Source organism: Amblyomma maculatum, chromosome 3 (assembly GCF_055883805.1).
Source record: "Amblyomma maculatum isolate TAMU_Amacu chromosome 3, ASM5588380v1, whole genome shotgun sequence".
Taxonomy (NCBI): domain Eukaryota; kingdom Metazoa; phylum Arthropoda; class Arachnida; order Ixodida; family Ixodidae; genus Amblyomma; species Amblyomma maculatum.
In genome coordinates this window covers 184626505-184648313 of record NC_139346.1, presented here as the reverse complement: position 1 = coordinate 184648313, position 21809 = coordinate 184626505, and the positions used below count along the sequence as shown (strand labels likewise).

Below are 21809 nucleotides of genomic sequence, written 5' to 3'. Positions count from 1 at the left end.
AGTGGAAGCAATAAACAGCTTGCCTTGCAAGCATCAAGCCACTCCGAGAGGATCAGTCAACCAGGCATTTGTTTAAAACTTTATTCCACTGTACCAAGCAAAAAAAAAAAAAAAAATTCATATCTGCATAATTTCTAATACAAGCTGACCATGTGACATCATATGATATTTGAATTTAGTTAACAGATGCAAATGATAATTCACACCGTTAGCTGAAATTTACCTTTCAGCTTGGAGGATGCTATAGCTTATCTTGACGAAAGCAGAGCTACGACTTGAAGGCTATTGCTACCTGACAGTTTCGAAAAACATCTTCTCGGGAAAACTTACCATGGCTTTTTTCTTTCATTCTCCTATTTTCCTCACTACACACGAATAAATCGCAATCCAATATAGCTAACTACTAACTATCTTTGCCCTCTGATTTCATAATTCTGATCAGCAGTCTTAGAGTCACTTCCGAAATGCTTCGACTGGTAGCTAGAAACACGCACGATTCCAACAAGCCGTCACAGCCTTTCAAGTGATGTCAACTTCCCTGTACATCCTTCTCTCTGCCTTTTTAAAACCAGCACCATGAATGGCGCATTCTATGGCACGTCAGCACCCAACAGGCAGCCTGATAACCATGAGGGGCGCAGAGTGCCGCCCCACAAAAAAAAGACAAAACGCTACAAAATTTTACTTTTTCTGCTTTCCACTGTGCGACTCACTGAGCGGGGGCTCATATGTAAAGCAAAAGCGAATGACAGCCAGCGCAGGAGGGTAGGAAAGGGGGATAGGAAAGAGTCGTGGATGGCCGAAAAAGGCCGTACTCGGCAGGCATGGTAAAAATGGAGGAGGCGTTAACCGAGCCTTACGAACATGAATGTGTGGCTTAGGGGAAACATGCCGACTCGAGATCCAAGGGGCCCCGTTTTCGATTCTCGTCTCACAGGACCTGGGTGAGTTGGCAGCTCCTTCCAACTCGGCCATGTCACGTGACCTCGCAATTTCACGCAACCCACCGACTAACCAATGCAAAAGTGTTATAAGTACCTATTTGTGTAAATATGGTAACTCAAACGACAGCACAGAATGCTGCCAAATGAAATTTAAACTATATACGGTGAAAAAGCAGTCATAAAAATATTCCCCATACATTTATCAATTTACAGCCTTAACGTTTGTGAAACACGTTTGCTCAGGGTGTGAGAATATTCAAAATTTTGAATAGTAGTCGATTATGTTTGTTATTCGATTCGTGTTCGAGAAACTGATATTAGAAATTTTCCAAATATTCAAAAATTGCCAAATAACTGAAAATTTTCAAATTCATCGCTGTTTTACCACACTGTGCACTTCACCGCAATGCTTGACTGCGTGCAACTTTAGTTAATTTTATTTGCAAATATCATGTGAATTCTGAAATAAACAAGACGAGCCATGTTTGCTAGTTACTATAATTTTGTTTTTAATATTCTATACTCGATTCGATACAATTTTAATCATATTTGTATTCAACTCGCGTTCGAAACTTCCCATATTCACACCTCTAGTTGTTTCGCATTCCAAAATGCACTTCATCCAGTGAAGTGCACGTAGTATGCACAAATGCCCAAACTACTTTTTTCACTGCATGTTTGCACACTTTACCTCTGCACATTTTTGAAAGAAAGAACCCTATTTTCTATGTACTTCGTTATGCAATTGCATCTGTGAAACTTGATTACATGCACCGAACCACCAACGGTAATGGGCAGTTTTCACTATCCTTATTATTATTGCGCAGGTGCTGGCTACAGCAGACAAAACACAAAGAACATTTTGGGAGCCCTATAAAATGCTAAATCATTAAAAGATTCCCACAACAATGAAATCAATGAGCATTGCAGGCTACTACTACTGGCGGTGTACAGGAGTCAAGACCAACAACGACAAAGAAAGACAGATAATTAGCGAAACAAACCATTTGCTCTATAAGCTCCTTGCACTTCTCATTTTTGTTGGGAGCCTTTGAAACCACCCGATGAATGCAGGTTCTCTCTCGACTGGACAGGATTGCCATTCTGAAAGACAACACAAGGGAAGGGGGGAGCGGGAACTGTATACACCCACACTATGTTTACAATTGGCTGCAGCCGCAAAATGCTGGCAGTGTAAATACTGGGCAAGTAACACATGCGAGGTGCAAGCACATTTGCTTGTCCGTACAATACTAATTGTCGCTTGACTACCCCGCAGTTTTGTGTGCAATCCTGTTCTTTAAATACTTTACATTTAGGTTCAACTTGGTCTGTAGTTTGTATTACAGCGCAAACCACAAGAAGGGACGACGACAGACAGAGTGAAAAGAGCGCTGACTTCCAACTGTTTATTATTCTGATATGCCATGCATTTATACACATCAGTCGCACTAACCAAGAAAGAGCTGAAGTATCTGGATCGATGGTGATTAGGGCCTTGTCCTATCGCCTATGCCTTTCATGCTGATTGCTTTTCCTGCTCTTTCCTGCTGAAACTTCAAATGTGTATAAATGCGTGGCATATCAGAATAATAAACAGTTGGAAGTCAGCGCTCTTTTCACTCTGTCTGTCGTCGTCCCTTCTTGTGGTTCGCGCTGTAATACAAGTTAGATATGAACCAACTAGCCCGCCAAGCAACCGTTTTGGTCTGTAGGGGATTTATATTTTTATTTATTTATATATGCTGTCGTCACGAGGGGTGAGACATTACAGGTGTAACAAGCGTGTAAAGAAAAAAAAGAACAACAAACATGGTTACATAGGGATACAGCAACGGTATGGTTACAAAGTGTGCAAAAAAAGAAAAAATGGAAAGGGAAAAAAAAATGCATAGTCAAATGCGATTTATGCAGTAGGTCATTGGCAGGTTCATTGTGTGGAAGTGTACGAAATGAACCATTCAGTGAATTCCAGGGCTCTACGGCCAGTGGAAAAAAAAGTATATTCATGAGAATCTATTGACGCCTGTAGTAGAACTAAGCTGAACGAGGTTACTGCATCAGCAGCGGGGTGCAGAAAGATTGGTGAACTTAATTGATGCTTGTACAGATGGCGTGCCATGTACGATCATGTGTGGCTTCAGTAACATTGGCACTAAATAGACTCCTCTTTTATAGAAACCTAGCACATAAATGTTTTAAAGCCAGAGGGTGCTTCCTCTTTGCAGTAGGGCAGTATATTGTTAGGCTTATTTACAGAGATGACTCCACTTTAACTGGTACGTTCACTGAATGTTGGTGAGCTTCCTCTTCCTCACCCTTCTTTCTGGCGAGCTTCTTGTTCACACTTCCTTGTTCTCTCTACGCTGCCTGACATTTCCCCCTTTGCAGATGAAGCCCCCTGGGCTGTCAGTCACAGTCCCGAGAGTGGCAGCGCTTTATACTTGCAACATGGACAACTTGTGTTTTGCGAGAGGGGCAGCCTTAGGAACATTGGCGAGACACCACGTAATTCAAGTGATTGATGCGTGTGAGCACAATAAATCAATAAATGAGCCTGTGTAGTGTGGCGACAGCTTCTGGGACAAACCATGCTTGCGAAGAGGGATGGTAGCAGAACATCCTGATGCCGACGATCGTAGCGCTGCTTAGAGCAGTCCTGCGAGGTCAGAGTGCATAATCGGGCGAGCCGACGAGCCTCTTCAGCGCAGCAGAGGGTGCTCGAAACAGAAGGCTCGGTGTCTAGAGAGAATGGCAAAATGGTGTCGAGAGAGAACGTCAAGGCAGACGGGCATAGAGAAGGAAAAATGGACTATAAGCAGTCGTTTCATGCTTCGAGGTGTTATAGGCATATGTAATGAAGGTAAGCACGTCATCCCAGTTTTTGTGCTGGGAGTCGACACACATTGCAAGCACGTTCATCAGTGTCCTATTGTACGTTCAACGAGGCCATTTGTCTGGGGGTGGTACGGTGTAGAGTGATGCAATTGGCAAGTACAAAAGCGCAGAAGCTGTTCCACAACATTTAATGTAAACTGGTGGCCACGGTCACTGATAATGACACGAGGAGACCCATGACTGAGGACGGCAGCGTGATGAAGAAAGAAAGAGACGTCAGCGGCGGTGGCGGAAGGGATGACCGCAGTTTCATAGTAACGCGTGAGATGATCAATGCACACGATGACCCAACGATTGCCTTTGGACGAGCGGGAAAACAAGCCTATGAGGTCAACACCCACTTGCTCACATGGTGTGGTCGGTGGTGTCACCAGATGTAAGCGGCCCGGCGAAGTCGTAAGAAGCTTGAACAGCTGGCACTGCACACAAGAGGTCATGTAACGCTGATTCGTTCGACGCATACTTGCCCAGTAAAAACGTTCCTTAATGCGGGTAAGGGTCCTGGAAAGCCCCAAGTGCTTAGCTGTAACGTCATCGTGCATTGCGTGTAGAACAGAGGAGCGGCAAGCAGAAAGCATGCACTGCCAGACGAGTAATTTTTCCAGTAGAGCAAACTATCGCAAATGCAGAAAGGGGTTTCAGATGCCGGATCACAAGCTTTTCAAAAAGTGGTACCAGGTTCTTCGTGTGTTCTCGCTGGAAAGTGGCAAGATCCGAAAATTGTACTGAAATGGCGGCAAGACAGTCGTCAAAGTTGCCGTCATCACAAAAAGTATTTGCAAGAGGGAACCGCAAGAGGCAGTCAGCGTCGGCGCGTTGGTGACCCCTTTTGTAGGACACTGTAAAGTTGAACTCCTGGAGGCGTGATGCCCAGCAGGCCAACCGATCGCAGGAATCGTGCAGATTTACCAGCCAGCAAAGCGAACGACGATCAGTGATGACTGTAAAGGCACGTCCTTAAAGGTACGAGCGAAACCGCTGTACGCCGAAAACGATGGCAAAGCACTCTTGCTCCGTCACGGTATAATTGCATTCAGACTTGCTGAGGGTGTGACTTGCGTAAGCAACAACGTGTTGATTCCCGCCATGCCATTGTATGAGCACAGCACCTATGCCGATGCCACTAGCATCAGTGTGGAGTTCAGTGGGAGCTGTCGGGCTGAAATGACGCAGTATGGACCGCGAGGTAAGAAGAAACTTGAGCTGGCGAAACACAGAATCACATTCGGGAGTCTATTTGAAGGGAATATCTTTCCGCAAGAGGCATGTCAGTGGGTAGGCTATGTCAGCAAACTTGGGGATGAAGCACCGAAAGTAAGAACAAAGTCCCAAGAAGCTCCTGAGTTCCTTCACAGACTTGGGCTCTTTGACGCAGTTGACAGCTTCAATCTTCTGTGGGTCAGGCCTAACATCGTCTTTGTCAGCCAGATGCCTAAGCACAACAATCTGAAGCACCCCGAAGTGGCACTTCTTGGAGTTCAGCACGAGTCCGGCTTTCTCCATGCAGTTAAGGACAACAGCTAAACGGCTGTTATGCTCAGCAAAGGTCCTCCCAAAATTCCCGAAAACAGTCACACGAAAATTAACAGCAAGGTTCTAGCGTATACTGCAACAGAAATGCAGCCATCCATTCCACATCAAGCGAGCATGAGAAATATATCTCACCTGACATGACGATAATCAGTTTTCTTCAGTTCTCTCACCACCTGTTTAATCTGCTTGTGAGTTCTTGTGCCATAGTAGATTGTGGGTACCCTTGAATGAGAGTAGAGAAACGGACATGCTTACAGACACTAAGAAATGCTCACTGCGAGCTTTTTCATACAAGAGTGTTCACAAGTGCAGACATCTAGCTGCATGCTACAGAAGGCTATGAATGATAGATTTTAAAGCAATCAGGTGACCTTACTGAAAACGTTTTGCTCTACTATCATTCCCATGTACAAAGGAAACCAACAGCCCAGGCCCGTGAAACTAAAGAAAGCATAAAGAAATGAATTGCTTCTTTTTAAAAATAATTTGTAGCGTTGGCCAATAGCAAATCAATCATCAACTTTACCTGTAATCAGCCTTTATTTGAAAGGTACAGTGCTCTACCGAGTGCATTCCAGCCTGCGGCTGCACAACCTTCTACAGTTGATCCTGGATATATTGATTCTGGATATAATGAATTATTGCCTATATTGAACTCTCAGAATATCACCTTGAACTTCCCATAGAAAAGTATAGCAGTTTTGCTCGCGCTTATTGAACTCCTCTCCAACAGGCATTCGATATATATCAAACTGAGCACCGTGACCCTGCAAGGGGCTTCTCCTAAATACTCTTCCGATGATCACTTCTCACGCATGCTGCCTGGTTAGCTGCACTGCCTTGGGAAACTGCTAGCAGCGCTAATGCTGTAAACCAGTTAAACGAGGGGAACATGAACCAAGCAGTCTTCTAAACGAGATTCTAATATTAAACTGTAATTAAATTATTTTTTATCTGAAATAAAAAAAGAAAGAAAGAAATTGAATGAAAAAGGCATGAAAGACAAAAAGTAGGGACACTGACGAACGCCAGAGAAAAGTAAAAATGAATGTTCAAATCTTCATAGTTTTTTAACTCGAATCTAACGCGCACCTTTTTTCCGATATATCGTGCCCAAAAATTGGGTGCGCGCTAGAATCGAGTACGACCCTAAATCTCCGATATCATATCGCCATCGGCATTTCAAAATGGCCGCCTGGTATGCACTTCGATATAGTGTTCTAGAATTGAGAAGTGTGCCGTCTGCCGCCGGCGAGCTGGGCGTTTCAGCGATGACAGGAGAGAGGGCGCTGTGTGCAGGAGGAGCGCAGTGAGCGCGGAGCAGACAGCTGGGTGAACCGTCACCGCTAGTTCAATCGGACTCCGAAGGCGCAATAAATTGTGTCGCTTTAGCTCCCACACGCTTGTCTAAATGTATTAAAACGGTTATGTTCATGAACAAAACAACTAGTTCCCTATAAAATAAGCGGCCGTCGTCAGGGAACGGCAATACACATACAGGCAATGTAAGATACAGATTGCCGACGAACTGACAAGCAACGGCAAGATATATTTCCTGAACATATTGGGTGCTTTATTTCTCGAACACTAGCGGGAGGTTCAGTAACGAATGTCTAACGTATTTCTATGATCGTGTAAATTTTTAATATTGGATGCACCGGTTTATGCGGGCTAGACTGAAGTCTTCCATCGACGCTCGCACGTACTGAAAACGTAGTGAATGTGTTTTAGGCTAGGCTAGTGTACTTTTTGCGCCACATGTAAACAGAGGTATGCGAAGATTGCTTGAAGACAGAAATTATGCCAGTGCTTACTGATGACTTTATTTAAATGTGGGCGAATACATATGAACTGGCAGTCCTACTCAAAACGAAATGAATGAATGAGAGCACATAGCAATGAACGAAACCACATAATGGACGACGTGAAAAAATAATCGCGACTTAGTGCAAGAATAGGTACAAACGTATAAAACTGTACAGAACTATATGAGAATACTAATGAACTGTACTAGGCCGTGAATAAATTAAGCTGCTAAATTTGAAAACACACAAGAGAAAGGCAGAATGATTAAAGTCCTCAAACACGATTACTTGCACCTCCTCGCAGCTTTCGGTGCTTTACCTGCTCTGCTTTAGAGCTCTGCTCTTGGTTTAGCGACTTGGCATAAAAACGCAATCGCATGAGGACGTAGAACTTCACTATGTTAAGTGTCATTTCTTTGTCATGAGTAGGGCAACCAAACTTGGAAACCTCTGCGCTTTGCAAAAACAAAGCAAATTCACGCATGCTATTTGCGTTAATCTTTCTTGAACTAAAAAAAAAAACGTGAAAGACTCTTCCGGCGTGTGCACGAGCTTTGCAAGCTCAGAGGACGGATAAAGAAGACCTACGTGGTCGAAGTTTGAGATAAATTGATTTTCTTCTTTTTGTACCGCGCACGATTTGCAATGAGATAAGCGGAGCAAGTACTGCATTTTGACTTCTTCATGAACTTTCTAGCGACATATCCTGCAATATAAGCTATGACACTGCTAGAACTGTGCCTATAGTGACGTATCTGTGGTCATCTTAAGGAAGGGAATTCAAAGCAGCTTCGACGTCCTCGAGCCTTCTCTCGTCAACCAAACGGTCACGCTCATCAATAGGATTTGAAAGAAGCTGAGTAGGTTTCTCGCTTGTACGGCTAATTCCAAGTAAGGCATTTACAATTTCAGCATTATAATTTCCTGTCTTTGGGGGCGTCGCTAAGTTGTAAAATGCCAGGGCATTAACTGTCACTAAAAAATTGAGCCGGCGTGGGATGATCGTTGCAGCCAATAAATTGCCTCATGATGCCGAAGAGGTTTTCTAGTTTGTCTTGGCTTAGTCTCGATGTGATAATATTTTGCAGATAAGTAGTCAGCGAGGTCGACTGTGGACTGCGAAGTTACCCGAAGGCCTTCCGCGGTGCTGTTGCTTAGGGAACCATGCTTTGAGTGTATTTCGAGAAGGGAAGGGTTCGAATAGGGAAGGCAGCAGAAAGAGCGCGCAATGAGAAAAGAAGAAAGATCGAAAGAAAGGAAAAGAGCATTCAGTAAAAGAAGGGGGGGGGGGGGGGGCGAAAGTCATACGAGACGGACGGAACTGTTACTGTGCTCTCTGCAAACATGTGTTTTCCTGCTTGACCGATCATCGCTCTTCGCTCAACAACGCGCCATACTACAACAGCCAGAGAAGCAACGCGATGCAACAAAATTCACGCAGGAAACGAGCCGCAGAAGCAGACGCCCCAAGCGTTTCCTCTGCGGCGCGCGCGCTTGTGATGCGCTCCTAAGGCTGACAGCGCCACCTACGCTTTTCATCGCTCCGGCAACCACGTCGCTCCCATTGCCGCGCGCCGAAGACGGCACACTTCCCAATTCTAGAACACTATAACTTCGAGCCTACTAGCTGGTCTAGCTGTCTATGCCTAGCTGCAGTAGCGTCCTTCGTGTGCTCTGGTACATGTGCTTTGGTTAGCCTACCCGTTTTCTGCGATTGACCGACCAGTATGGACGTGCCGAAGATTCATCGAGTTCATCATGATGCCGCATTTAAACGGAAAGTCATCGTGTGTGCAGAGACGGACGGAAATCGGGCCGCATCACGCGCATTCGGAGTTCCGGAAACATGCGTGCGGGACTGGCGCAAGCAGAAGGAAAAGATTTTCAGCAGCAAGGCTACACGAAAAGGTTTCAGTGGACCGAAGCAGGGCCGGTTCACCGAAATAGAAGAGCGGCTCGCAGAATATGTTCTAGAGCAGCGAGCGGCGCAGCGGCCAGTGACGACGGACCTGCTCAAAGTCCGGGCGATGCAGCTAGCCCTACAAACAGGGCTAACGCGGAGCGACTTTAAAGCGAGCAGGTGCTGGCTGTCTAATTTTATGAAGAGAAAAGGCTTTTCTCTTCGAAGGCGGACAGGGATATGCCAGAAGTTGCCTGAAGAGTACGAAGAAAAGCTGCACAGTTTTCAGCGGTTCGTTCTAAGTTTGCGCCGCAAGTACGGCTACCACCTCGGCCAGATTGGAAATGCCGATCAGACACCGCTGTACTTTGACATGCCTGCCACCACAACCGTTGAAAAGAAGGGGGCGAAGCAAGTGCGCGTGTTGTCTTCCGGCCACGAAAAAACACGCGTCACCGCAATGCTTTGTTGCACCGCGGATGGACACAAGCTGCCCCCGTATCTCATATTCAGGCGCAAGACGCTCCCGAAAGGAATCGTGTTTCCGAGTGGCGTGATTGTGCGCGCCAATGAAAAAGGTTGGATGACAACGGACTTGGTCGCCGACTGGATCGATAACGTCTGGCGCAAGAGACCCGGCGGCAGTTTGGGCCTGCGTGCGATGCTTGTGCTCGACGCTTTCAAGTGCCATCTCGACCAACGCATCAAGGACAAGCTCGCTGCGTGCAACACCGACCTTATCGTGATACCAGGTGGCATGACATCGCAGCTCCAGCCGCTCGATGTTTGCTTGAACAAGCCAGTGAAAGATAGGATTCGGGCGCTGTACACCGAATGGCTTGTGAGTGGCTGCCATGAATTCACTCCCAGCAACAGAATGAAGCGTGCCTCGCTGCAAGAGTTCACTGGATGGGCGAAAGATGCGTGGTGCACGATACCGTCTGCCATGGTCATCAAGGCCTTTAAAAAATGTGGCATATCGAATGCCATGGTCGGCACCGAGGATGATATGCTTTGGTCCGTCAGCAGTGACAAGGAGTTGTCTGACAGCGACGACGAGTGAACCTTGTGCCGGCATAGTGACAATCTTGGCAAGATAAGCCGTTTCCTTTTGTGTGTGTGTTTTTTAGTGCACCGAGATTAAATCTTTGCTTTTCCAAACGAGACAAAGTTGTATTGCTGTATGAAAGCGTTGGGTGCGCGTTACAATCGGAGCTTTTTTTTTTTTCGGGGGTGGGGGTCACGAAAAACGGGTGCGCGTTACAATCGAGGGCGCGTTAGATTCGAGTAAATACGGTACATGCTACCAGTGGCAGAAGGCAAAATTTCAAATATAACATCATGTTATACCAAAACTCATCCCATTCCAAACATACAATTCATCGAGAATAAAAAGGGTGGACTGTGTGTCCAAGTGCTTCAAATATAAGGCAGCCCATCATCGTGAAAGAAGCTGGCGCTAACATATCTGGCAAATTGCTTGTGTTAAATGCATGATGTTCAAGAAGGTTGCACGCCACGAAGTGACGAAGTGAATGCTTTGTCCTTGTGTAATCAGTAAAGCTTCCTAAACATTTTATCCCTGGCTTAAACTTTCAAAAACTTTCCTCTTACGTTCCACCCATAATGAGGAAAAAAAAGACTCGTCTTGGAATTACAGCGTGCTGTCTATAAATCGAATATCAAAGACTGGGAAGGGCCCAGCATCGCCAATGGGAGGCCACATGTAACTGACCTCTCCAGGGGCTTGTCAGCTATTCCAGGGGGCCCTTTGGAAGGCGTGACTGGTTGTGTAAGACACGGCTGTTGTTGCTGCTGCTGGCACAACTGGTCAATGGCTGCACTGACACTCATGACATCGCTCTTTGGTGTGGGCTCCAAGTTTGGTGCGGCAGCGGTGTTCACCACCCTGGCTTGCATGGGCTATAAGAAAGAAAAAGATGACTGCTTACATTTTTTTGTTATTTATTGATTATTACAACCTGAAAGACTTTCAAATGAGGGTATTACACAAGGGAGAGCATAGTGCTTAAATGCAATACGAAGGAACGCACAATACAAAGCACTAAGCTCTCGATATTTAAAACTCACTTAACCCCCTAATGGACATTTTGATTTAAGAAACTTGAGCCAAAATGGTAGTACAGATACCACCATTTGTCGGCTGAACAAAAATCTGTATTGAACGAGCCCAATTCGCTGAAAATAAGCCACGGAGTACCTCAATACACACGATGAGTTGGACTCATCAGGAGCGAGAAATAACTGTTCGCTGCCATTTCTCATCAAAATAATCAGTAAGCACTAGCAGCCGGTAATGCATTTTCTACCAGGAATAGCCTTAAGAAGTTTTGCGGTTTAGACCACTGACTCCAGTTATGTTTCTCAGTACAGGCTAGGAACCAAAAAAAATAAGCAGGGTACCATTTTGGTTGTACCCATTACAACAAGAGTAGGTCTGGCTTGGATTCAGATGTATTGTTGCTAAAAAAAAACAGTAGCAATAAAAACAAATTCAAGAGGCCCTACTATGCCTAGTCCCTGCTTCACACTTCACAGATGTAATTTTGTTCACTTTTCAATGTTATTTAATACAGCCAGGACCAAATGGAAAATAAAAAAATGCTGCCACAAAGAAAGTCATCATAATATAGTCCCAGAAATCCTTCAAGATGGAGAATGCAGAATGTAAACAAGGAAACAGTTACAATATATTTGGAAAAACAATATCTGATGTAGTGATCGCTGTCTATGTGACAACTTGTTTTGACTAAGCAAGAAGCACCAACCATTCCAGAAATAAATATGCCTTCAAGGGACAGACTATTGTCGCAGATGGGTACAAAAGGATGGGTATATTCTGACCGATCTTACTCCATGCTGGCAAGAACAAGGACAGAACTCTAAGCATGGGCAGGAATTTATACAAACTTCCAACAAAAGCTAGATGTCCTCTCGTTGCAGATGGCATAACTAGACGTACGGTCCTACTCTGTTAATATTGGCTACTTAATGATGGACAATTTTCTTGGGAATTTAATAAGTGATGGCCGTAATTTCACATTTTACAGCACCAAGGTACCCAATCTTGATGCCTTATACAATTTATACAATACAAGGTACAATTTAAGGTACCTTATACAACGTACATGCCTTATACAATTTACACTCTTGCATGAATGGCTGCTAGAAAAGAAACTTTGGCTGCAGTTTGTGCAATGTTAAAAGGCATATTCAGCATCTATAGGCAAACTAAGCACAGGTATATACATACTAGCAGTTAGTGGGACAGCTACAGAAGATCAGCCATCATGTCACAAGATGTCATCATGTCTTATAAACTGCCAAGTGCTTCCAACTGAACTACAATTTTAAAGATAATGGGTGCCAAATAAATATGTCCACATTTTATTCTATTTTTATTTTGTCCTACATCACCATGGACAGAGACAAAAGTTAATCTAAATCACAGTGATTTTTTTTCTGGCTTCTTTTTTCGGAACCAATATGAAAAAGGTCCACATTAACAGGGCCAATTGCATGCTGTATTTCACGACTATATCCCAGAGTCGCACACAGTTATTTTTTGCTCATGTAGGATTGAAGCAGCATACTTTCCACACCTTCAATAAATTCGAGTGATTTTATTGTTTAACCTTGCCTGATCACAAAAAGCGAGTAATTATTCATTACCCAAGTACAGCCGCACGCCTATAAAGGAAAGCTACAACAGAATCTCGTTTTTATGCTCATGAGGTCGCGAGAAAATGTACATAATCCGTAACGTTGTACTACCAAAAAAAAGAAAACATGAAACAAATTTCCTATGCATAAGTATGAGAAATGCGTGCAGATCTGTCAAGGGCTGACAGGGCTTGTTTATGGACGTATTCTCGTAACTCACTACTCACTGTGCAAACAGTGTGACGGGTGATTTTGACTTCAGAAGTATATGGACTGCCGCTCACTCCTTCCCGTGGTTACAGTGCAGCTAGCAGTCGCGGAGTTGGTGACACGCAGGCCACATGCACTCACTGATCACGGTGTTACTACACGATTAATGATCGTGGTGCTGGCAATGTTCACGCAATGCTTAGTGCTCAAGGGTGTGGCTGCCCCCTTTGTTCTAATTATCCACAGCAGCACAGGAGTGTTTGGAACATCCGAAATTCTGCACATAGTATGCAATGCACTGTGGCCAAGGAATTTATTAAATTTATATCACTCCAAAATTCACATCACCGAGCTTTTACTATATGCAAAATTGGTCCTAGTCCAGGAAACAGAATAAAAATTGGTCCTAGTCCAGGATTTAAACTCGAGACTACAACAAGCAGAAATCTATTTCAAAGTTGCGTACTAATTCCGATCCAGCACGAAGCTAGAGCAAGCATGGGCTAATTTAGCACAGAGGTAATAAAACACAGGCTAACAGTGTTAGAAGATGGGCGCATTTTCTTGGCTGGCTTAAAGTCATCATCGTCATCGTCCATGGGCAGTTGAACAGGAATTTTAGGCAACTGCGGCTTCCCTGGCTCCCCTGCAAGTAAACAAAAACAAAATTATCACATAAATTGCATGCAAAATAAATGCAACAATGCAAAAGAAGCAGCACTTAGCCTTACCATATGCAAGCTCACAATCAAAGCAGCAGCAGGCACATATGTAATCAAGTGCTTTTTACAGTCACAGAACATCTAAATAAAGATAGAAGTAGCAGATGATAGATACAAGAAGCATGAAACTAATTCCACCCCCTCCCCCCTCACTCTTTTCTCTCTTTATCTGCTACTGTGAATTGTATCATTTTCCCGCAACCGCAAAAGCCCAAAAATGCAAAAGGTACAATAAGCATTGGGGGAAAATTAAATAAAAGCAATAAAAATCTGCAATTCTGTCATTACATCAAGTGCCTGAAAAGTGCCTGAACTGCGAAAGGAATTCACGTAACATATCACCAAGTGCCTTCACCAACCTTTTATTCACTAACACAAAATAGTAATGTAGAGTCATCGCACTATATGTTGAGACAACACAGAGACATGCAGCTACTAGAGTACACAGGTACCGGATAAGAGAAGGCCAGCCCAGACGAACCTAGACAAAATGTGAGATTGGAAAAAGACAAACGTAAAATAAAAAGACACAAAAAATAGATGTTTCACACTGACCTACTGGTCCTTGCTTAGCGGGCGTTGTTCGGTGTGCCTGAATGATGACTGTCTGCTTGCTCGTCTTCAGTTCGGGCAGCGACAGCAGAGTGTTCAGGTCCAGCGCCTGACCAGTATCGTTCTGAACCACAATGTACTTTGCACCCGGCACTGGTGGAGACTGCAGGAGACCACCAAGCGCCACAGGGAGGTGAGACGCAAGAGCAGCTGGTAACGTGGACATCGGGCTTGCCGATGGTGCCTGCTGACTTCCAGCAACAGAAACCTGGCTGGACACAACGGCTGACTGAGTACTAGTCGATGAAAACGCCTGACTTGACAGCTGATTTGTTTCACCTGCAGGCACGATTACCCCCGACGGCCTACCAGAAGCCTTCTTCACTGGCGTAGAAAGCTTGCTGGCCAGTGTGACAGCTTCCGGGCCACTGGCCTTGGCAATGTGTTGATACACCTGGCCAAGAGCTGGCGATGATGGTCCCAGCAAAGGAGCGGAAATGCTCATGCTTGCACGCACCTTGATCCCTTTGCAAGTCGGGCTGCCCAGTGGCGTTGCCACTTGCCTCGGGTCATAATGATAGCAGTCTTCCATCTCTTGCTCCCTGGCTGCAAATAAATAAATAAAAGCCAATAAAATAAAAAGAAAAAAGGGCTACTGACAACAGCTACTGAGACGCACAGGTGAAATTTACAGATAACACATACCATTGTGACTTTAATGAAAGGTGGCCACGGTGTAACATGGTTGAATTGATAGGAAAAAGAAAAAAGACTCCCAGATGGTCAAATTTTTTTATTACTGATTCTGAACAAACAAAATGAGTGCAGACAGTAAACGAAAGAAAAAAATTAAGGCAATATTTTGATTAGCATCATTTAGAAGTGTAAAATATTGAATATTTCTTAAAAAGCACGGCCAGAGCTGGAACTGATGGAATGAGGCTTGTTGTCTCAAGAAAAGCTATCATGCTCGAAAGAATAACTGTTATCCAATCCAGACTCAGTGTATGGAGTGAAATCCAAGTCGGCAGAGGCGTCACTGTTCATTTCGAGAGAGAAAACTTCGCATGCTGCCGCACCGCCATGTTTACGGGCAACTTGAATGAGCAATAATACACTGCGAGCGTCGACAATTAATAAACAAACAAAAAGTGCTAATAAAGATAAAAATCGGCATTCACGGGCATCTGCAAGAGAGTGCAAATAAAGGTAAAAGTCAACTCTTGCGTGCTTCCGTTATGGTGATGGGAAGAAACCGAAACCATGTTCCTGTAAACCGCCTGGTACACATAACATCAAAATCACTTCTCCTTTTCTCCACAACATTGTGTCGGAAAGACTTTCCTAACATTTCTTGCACATCATAGAAGGTACAACAACCCGAGAAATGTGGCGCCAATTTATTTGCATATGCTGCACTCCATAAAGCGAATTAATTTCTAACCCATCCTATTGCAAAAGCATGGGATGTAAGCAACCTCAAGGAACAGCTAGAGCTACTACTTACCCTCCAGATATGCTTAACAATGATCTACATGAGCCTAGATATTAACTGACACTCTGCATATGAGGCAAAACCTTTGGCTATGGTGAAAGGCACGCGAGCTAGCCTACCTTGCATTTCCTCCATGAGCTTCTGCAGCTGAGCCTGGTAGGTTTCTGGAAGATAAAGGTGCAAATTTTAAAGACAAAATAAAAGCCAAAAACAAAGACATTCACAAAAGAAATTATATAGTTGCAGTGGCCCCTTAACTTTACAGAGCATGACATATTTTCTATGTCACCCGAGCTTTGAGTAGAAAGAGTCCATGGTGCTCAAACACTATGGTAATAAACGTTTACTTACCCCGAGTTTAGAAAAGTATGCGGCACTTAGTGAAAACATAGGAGATTTTATTTTTGTTGTAGATTAATGCACAATAATAATAATTACTATTTCAAATTAATCTATAACAACAAAAAATATCCTACATTCTTCTTGGTGTTAGTGGCTGCTGACTCCCGTTCTCATAGTGAGCACCTCGTTTTCAGCATGTTTTCTAATGAAAACAGATACTAAAGTTTTGAATGCAAGACGACAAGTCAAAATACATCCTCCTGCTTCCAAACGCGGACATTCGTGCCAAAGATTAGGATGTGGTCAACATTGAATTTAGTTAGTGAGTTGCAGAAATGTTCTCGCACACCTTTCTTCTTTTTCTGCCAAGCCAAACATGAACAGAGAAGAGCCAGAGTCTTTCCACTTCCTGTGGGGGATTCAATGAGGCAGTTTCTTCTGTTCCTCAAGCCTTGCAGGACCTGATGGCAGGCGTAAGAAAACGAGCACTGATAGGTCGTATGCCCCAGGACGATTATGAACATGTTAGCAAGCTCCATCGACTGTCATTCTAAAACAAACACTTACCATAACATATTTTGTGGGCATATTTTCTTACCTGAAACTGGAGCAAAGGAACAGCAACACTGCCTAACATCCCCCCGAATGAAAACACTAGACTGTGCCACAGCATCTAAGAAACACGTTTTCTACATTTTTGGCATTATAACATAGACAACAGACACCTCAGAAGATATTGTAATTTAACAATAGTATCAGCTCACAATGTGTAATCATACTAGGTGCAGCTGTATACTTTGAATTATTTATTTTATTACGGATATCAGTAAGCAGTGTGATATATTAAGAGAAGATGCAATGGTTCCCAGCTATACACCAAATAGAACTCGTTTATAAAATCTACAGACCCTGATGCATGCAGCAACAGTAGCTCGGTTAAAATGGAAGAAAGCTAAAGATTGTACGTGCACTATAGTAACCTATGATGAATATTTTTAAACACAAGAAATAAAATGAAAGGCAGAAAGCTAATAAATAATTGGTTCACAGGAAAGGAAATGCACAGTATCTGTCACACTTGTTCTGTGGACACCTGAACCACTCAAGGAAAGGGAGGATGGTAGGAGTGAAAGCGGAAAGAGAGCAACATGAGCTGTAGTAGAGAGCTACGGAGTAATTTCGACCACGTGGGGATTTCTAACGTGCGCTGACATCGTACAGCACACGAACACCTCTCCGTTTCGCCTCAATCGAAACGCAGCCAGCAGCGGTCGGGTTCGAACCCGGGTACTCCGGCACAGTAGCCGAGCATCTTGACCGCTGCATCACCATGGCGGGGCAAAGGCGGAAACTCCAGCTACATTTTTATTTCTTTTTCACTATAAGCAGTATAATGGTCACAAGCAAAGGCTACACACATTACAGTTGGAAAAAACAAAACAAAATAACAAAAAGCCCAAGCTAACAGCAGGTGAGGAAGCCTTAGCGGCGAGCGACTAAGGTGTGTCAGCAGCAAACCTGTATTTGACTGCAACATGTATATTTCATAGCGAATGTCATTCGCTGAACCAGTGTGTCGCATCGACTAGCTCACCACATCATCACATGTCACCCGACAGCCACGGACACAATGCGCTTGCACCAGATCGATGCATACAATGAACCTGGTGGCAAGCAATATTTAAGAAGAAATGGTGCCATGGCTCCCAGAATAAGACGTGTCAACAACAAACTTGCATTTGACTGCCATGTGTATATTTCAGATGTGTAAATTCCACTTGCCTTCAGTTGTTACACAGAGTCGATCGCTACTAGCTTCTAGGGATTGAGTATGGGTGAAAAACAGCCTACCACAATCAAGGAACTTGCTAAGATCCTTAACATGCTCATGGTTAATGTTGGACAGCTGAGCAATGACGTAAAAAAAGTGAAAACTTCAATTCGGCGTTTGAGTGGCACGTTTGCTACAATTGAAGCTCGCCTCACCAAACAAAGTCTGTGCAGACCTACAGAACCCAGGGAAAGACCATATTGCCCTCAAAAATAAAAATGAACAACTCAAGAAGAAACTGGCACCAGCACCAGAGCAGATCATCTAGAGCTGGAATGGCACAGCACACAAAACAACATTAAAATCGAAGGTTTGCCGCATAGTAATTCCTCAGAAAGTCTAGAGACTACTATGCAACTTTTTTTTCAAAAAAATAGGAACAAAGATTAAAATTGCTGAAACTGATGCTGTGGACAGATTGTTTATAAGGGAAACTAAATGTTGTGTAGTGATCCCGATCGCCATCAGCTCGCGCGTGTTATTAGGTTCGTCACTCGCTCTTTGCGAAGCAAGTGCTCCAGGCAGTAAAAAAGAAGAGACTAATTGCAGCAGTTTCTGGCTACAAAGACACAAATGCAGTGTATGTAAAAGATCACCTTTGTACAAAAAACAAAATACTGCCTGGAAAAGCCACTCAATTGCAAAAGGAATAATTGTGGAAATTGTCACGGGTCTCACAGGGCAAAATTCTTGCTCACCAAACAGACACCTCCCTTGTTATTCATATTTCACAAAAGGCCGATCTCGCGAAAATTGCATAAACCTACGTGAATGAACCCTCAAATGCTCTCAGTAAAGGAACTAAAGAGCTCTCATGCTGTGAGCAACAACCTCAAGCTTTTGCATTGCAATATCCATAGCTGAATGATTAAGCAATATGCACAACAAAGTTGTACCATAGTCCCAGTCATCAATACCGGCCAATATCGGTTTACTGCACCCCGATGGCAGCACAGTGACGTCTTCCTATAAAATTTATTCACTTCAGCCTCACACTGGTCATGATTATGTAATCTCAGAAAATCTCCTAAGCTTCTCACTCCAACTCTCACCTACCTTTGACAAGGTTTTTTTTCGTTGCATGGTACTATATGCTCCAATATTCTAAATAGATCATAGGTTGTAAGTTTTGTGCGTCAAGTCATTCTTACAAGCTCTTTTGTTCCAAATAGAGAGGATGCCTTGTCATCTCTCCTCTATCTGTGTGCTGTCTTTGTTGTGCTTGAATTCTTAGAAGCAATGCACCAACATTCTCTACAAAGTGTCTCACTGAACTATCCTAATCTTACATTTGCCCTCTAATTTACAATGCTGAATTTCTGCCCCTTAATGTTATGCCTGTTGTTTTTCTTTCAAACACTTTACCTGATTTCTAGCCTTCATGGAATACTAGTTGTCAAGAAAATTACTGGCTATGTTCAGCTCTTTTGTGAGAATGAGCGTCGATGGCAACTTCTACCACGTCACTGCTAAAAAAAAAAAAAAAAAACATTACATCTAGATACTAGTTTTATTGGGAAATCTCAAAGTGTGCCAGAAAGATGCAAGGCTTTTCATGACATCCAGTTTGTTTCACGGCTAACTTCAAGTCATGTACAACATACCTTCGGACCCCAACTGTGGCACGTAATTTATTCCAACAATACTCTTCAGAATTTTTGCCAAAGAAGTTACTCCCAAGAGAGTAAGCATCGAAATAACATGCCCAATTCTGACACAACACATTTGACATGTACAAAACTCACGTTTATTCACAGCAAAAGAAGAGGGCAAGGTCACGGACATTGGGTAAGCTAATTTCATTTCACAATTTTTTTTATATATATAAAATTTTCACTTTCTCGTGAACAAGATTCAATGTCTCACTTGTGTACAAACAATTTTTTTAAACACAAGACTGACATTTTCAAAGTCTGCTTGGTGACACCACCCATGCCCCATTTTACAACTATGAGCAACATGTAGCTCAGTGTATATTGTTTTATTTCATTTTACTTTTTTCGACACAAGAGATGTAGCTCTCTTGTGCTAAAAACAAGTAAAATAAAATAAAACAAAGTACACTGATTTATGCAGGCTTCAAGGGGTTGTTGGTTCATCTCCTGAAATGTACAGTTTACAGATATGCTATTTCAGCACTAATCCCTATAAACCGAATTTTTTTCAGCTATGGCGATCGCATATGACAGCTAATGGAATGACTAATGCCAAATAAGTGGTTCTGGAAACACTGATACTGTGCTAATCAGCCTATGCTGACCATCATGACGGTGTAATTCTGGCAACGTCGCCCGACACAGGGCGCTGCCATAATCTTCCAAGAGTTCTTATTCTTCAAAACCCTCGCTATGGGCGGCACACACAGACGAGCTAAAATCAACTTCGTGAATGGCTATATACAGACTGAGAAAGAAAAGGAAATGCCTTCATGAGAAGACACAAAATGCTAATTGGCCATACATTTTCCTTTAGTGTTCTGCAAAGGATGTGCTTACTGGGCTTTAGACAGCGAAAACATCCAGGAAAACGAATGTGAGCGTTATCATTAAAAGTGTCCACATTTATCGATGGCAGCATTGCTTGAGTAGACATTTTCATGTAATTTAGTGTTTCACCAGGGTGCTATCGGCGTTATGGTTACATGAGGGTAACCACTAGTGGCTTTGCTTTATGGAAAGGCAGCACAGGTGATCACGAAAGAGGCCCAAGAAATCAAGGGAGCAAATAAATAAGACAAATATAATAATTGTGGAGATGAATACCTGGCTGATGGCCATTGAGATCATACATCAACATGCATTTGTTAAGCATAATTTTGCAGAGAGGTGCTATTAAGCTTTTTGCAAAAAACACACTGTTTTCTCGGGAACCACAAGTGCTAAAAGCATCATTTTTGCCCGGTACTTCACAAACACATGGCAGAGTCTACTAAACTAGATTTGTGGAAATTGATGAAGGAAACTGAGTTGCATAAGTTGTGTATTGCCCGTTTTACCCTAAAAATTAGAAAGGTTCAGTATATAAAAAAAAAACAAGAATGATAACCTTCTACCCAACATTTCTCTTTCAGTAAGGAGAGGATGGAGAAATGATCGACAGCTTTAATCCTAGAAGATCATAAAAAAAAAAAATCCCAAATACCTGCTAAAAGAAACCGAGGAGACACTTTAGCTCCAACTTTAAGGGTACAATGTGACAGCCCCATTTTAGACTCCCCTTATGGATCTTCATTTGCATAAATGCATTTTGCTACTCAATTACTAATTTCTTAATGTGTGCCTCTAGCCCTGTATACATGGGCTCAACAGCACTGGGTCGAGTCAGCGTTGAGTAAGCGAGGTCACCTTTACTCGGCTCGCTTTTTGACTACATGAACTCGCTTGTAGCGAGTAAATAGCAGCGGCACCTAGCATCGAGATTCGAGGATATTGTGTGAGCTTCTGCAGTTTTGTTTGATTCTGCTGCCTTTTACTATCGAGAACTTCGATTATTATATTTTATCGTTGATGAGAACTAGAAAGCATACAAATTCGGTAAAGCTCTCAGCAACGCCGGAAACTTTTTAATCACAGAGTTCCCCATAACTCGACCCCGTGACTCGACAGCGTCTACATGCTTTTAAACAAGTGGGTCAAGCGAGTTAACCTACCCCCTGCAAGCGAGTTAGCTCGACCTGCTCCGCTGCCTATTTTACTCGACCCGACTTCGTATACATGAACCTAACAACTGGTTATGTTTGCTCCGCTGCCTATTTTACTCGACCAGACTTCGTATACATGAACCCAACAACTGGTTATTTTTACTTGACAGGCTTACTCAACCCGACTCTGTTGAGTTCATGTATACAGGGCTTCTGTTATCTCACACATACTGAATTAGCATACAGCCAGAAG

At 43.3% G+C, this 21809-nt stretch overlaps 1 protein-coding gene across 1 annotated transcript in view; it reads right to left on the bottom strand.

Annotated features, from left to right (window-relative positions):
* The window catches only part of LOC146197152 (Fanconi anemia group J protein homolog), a 69330-nt gene that overhangs the window by 46118 nt on the left and 1403 nt on the right, over nt 1-21809 (bottom strand). Inside the window, exons 3-9 of the mRNA XM_084598923.1 lie at nt 16435-16546; nt 15863-15907; nt 14252-14854; nt 13514-13620; nt 10816-11003; nt 5508-5597; nt 1949-2048 (exon numbers count right to left, since the gene is read on the bottom strand). Of these exons, the coding sequence (XP_084455049.1) occupies nt 1949-2048; nt 5508-5597; nt 10816-11003; nt 13514-13620; nt 14252-14854; nt 15863-15907; nt 16435-16546 (1245 nt within the window). The remainder of the gene's footprint in view (nt 1-1948; nt 2049-5507; nt 5598-10815; nt 11004-13513; nt 13621-14251; nt 14855-15862; nt 15908-16434; nt 16547-21809) is intronic.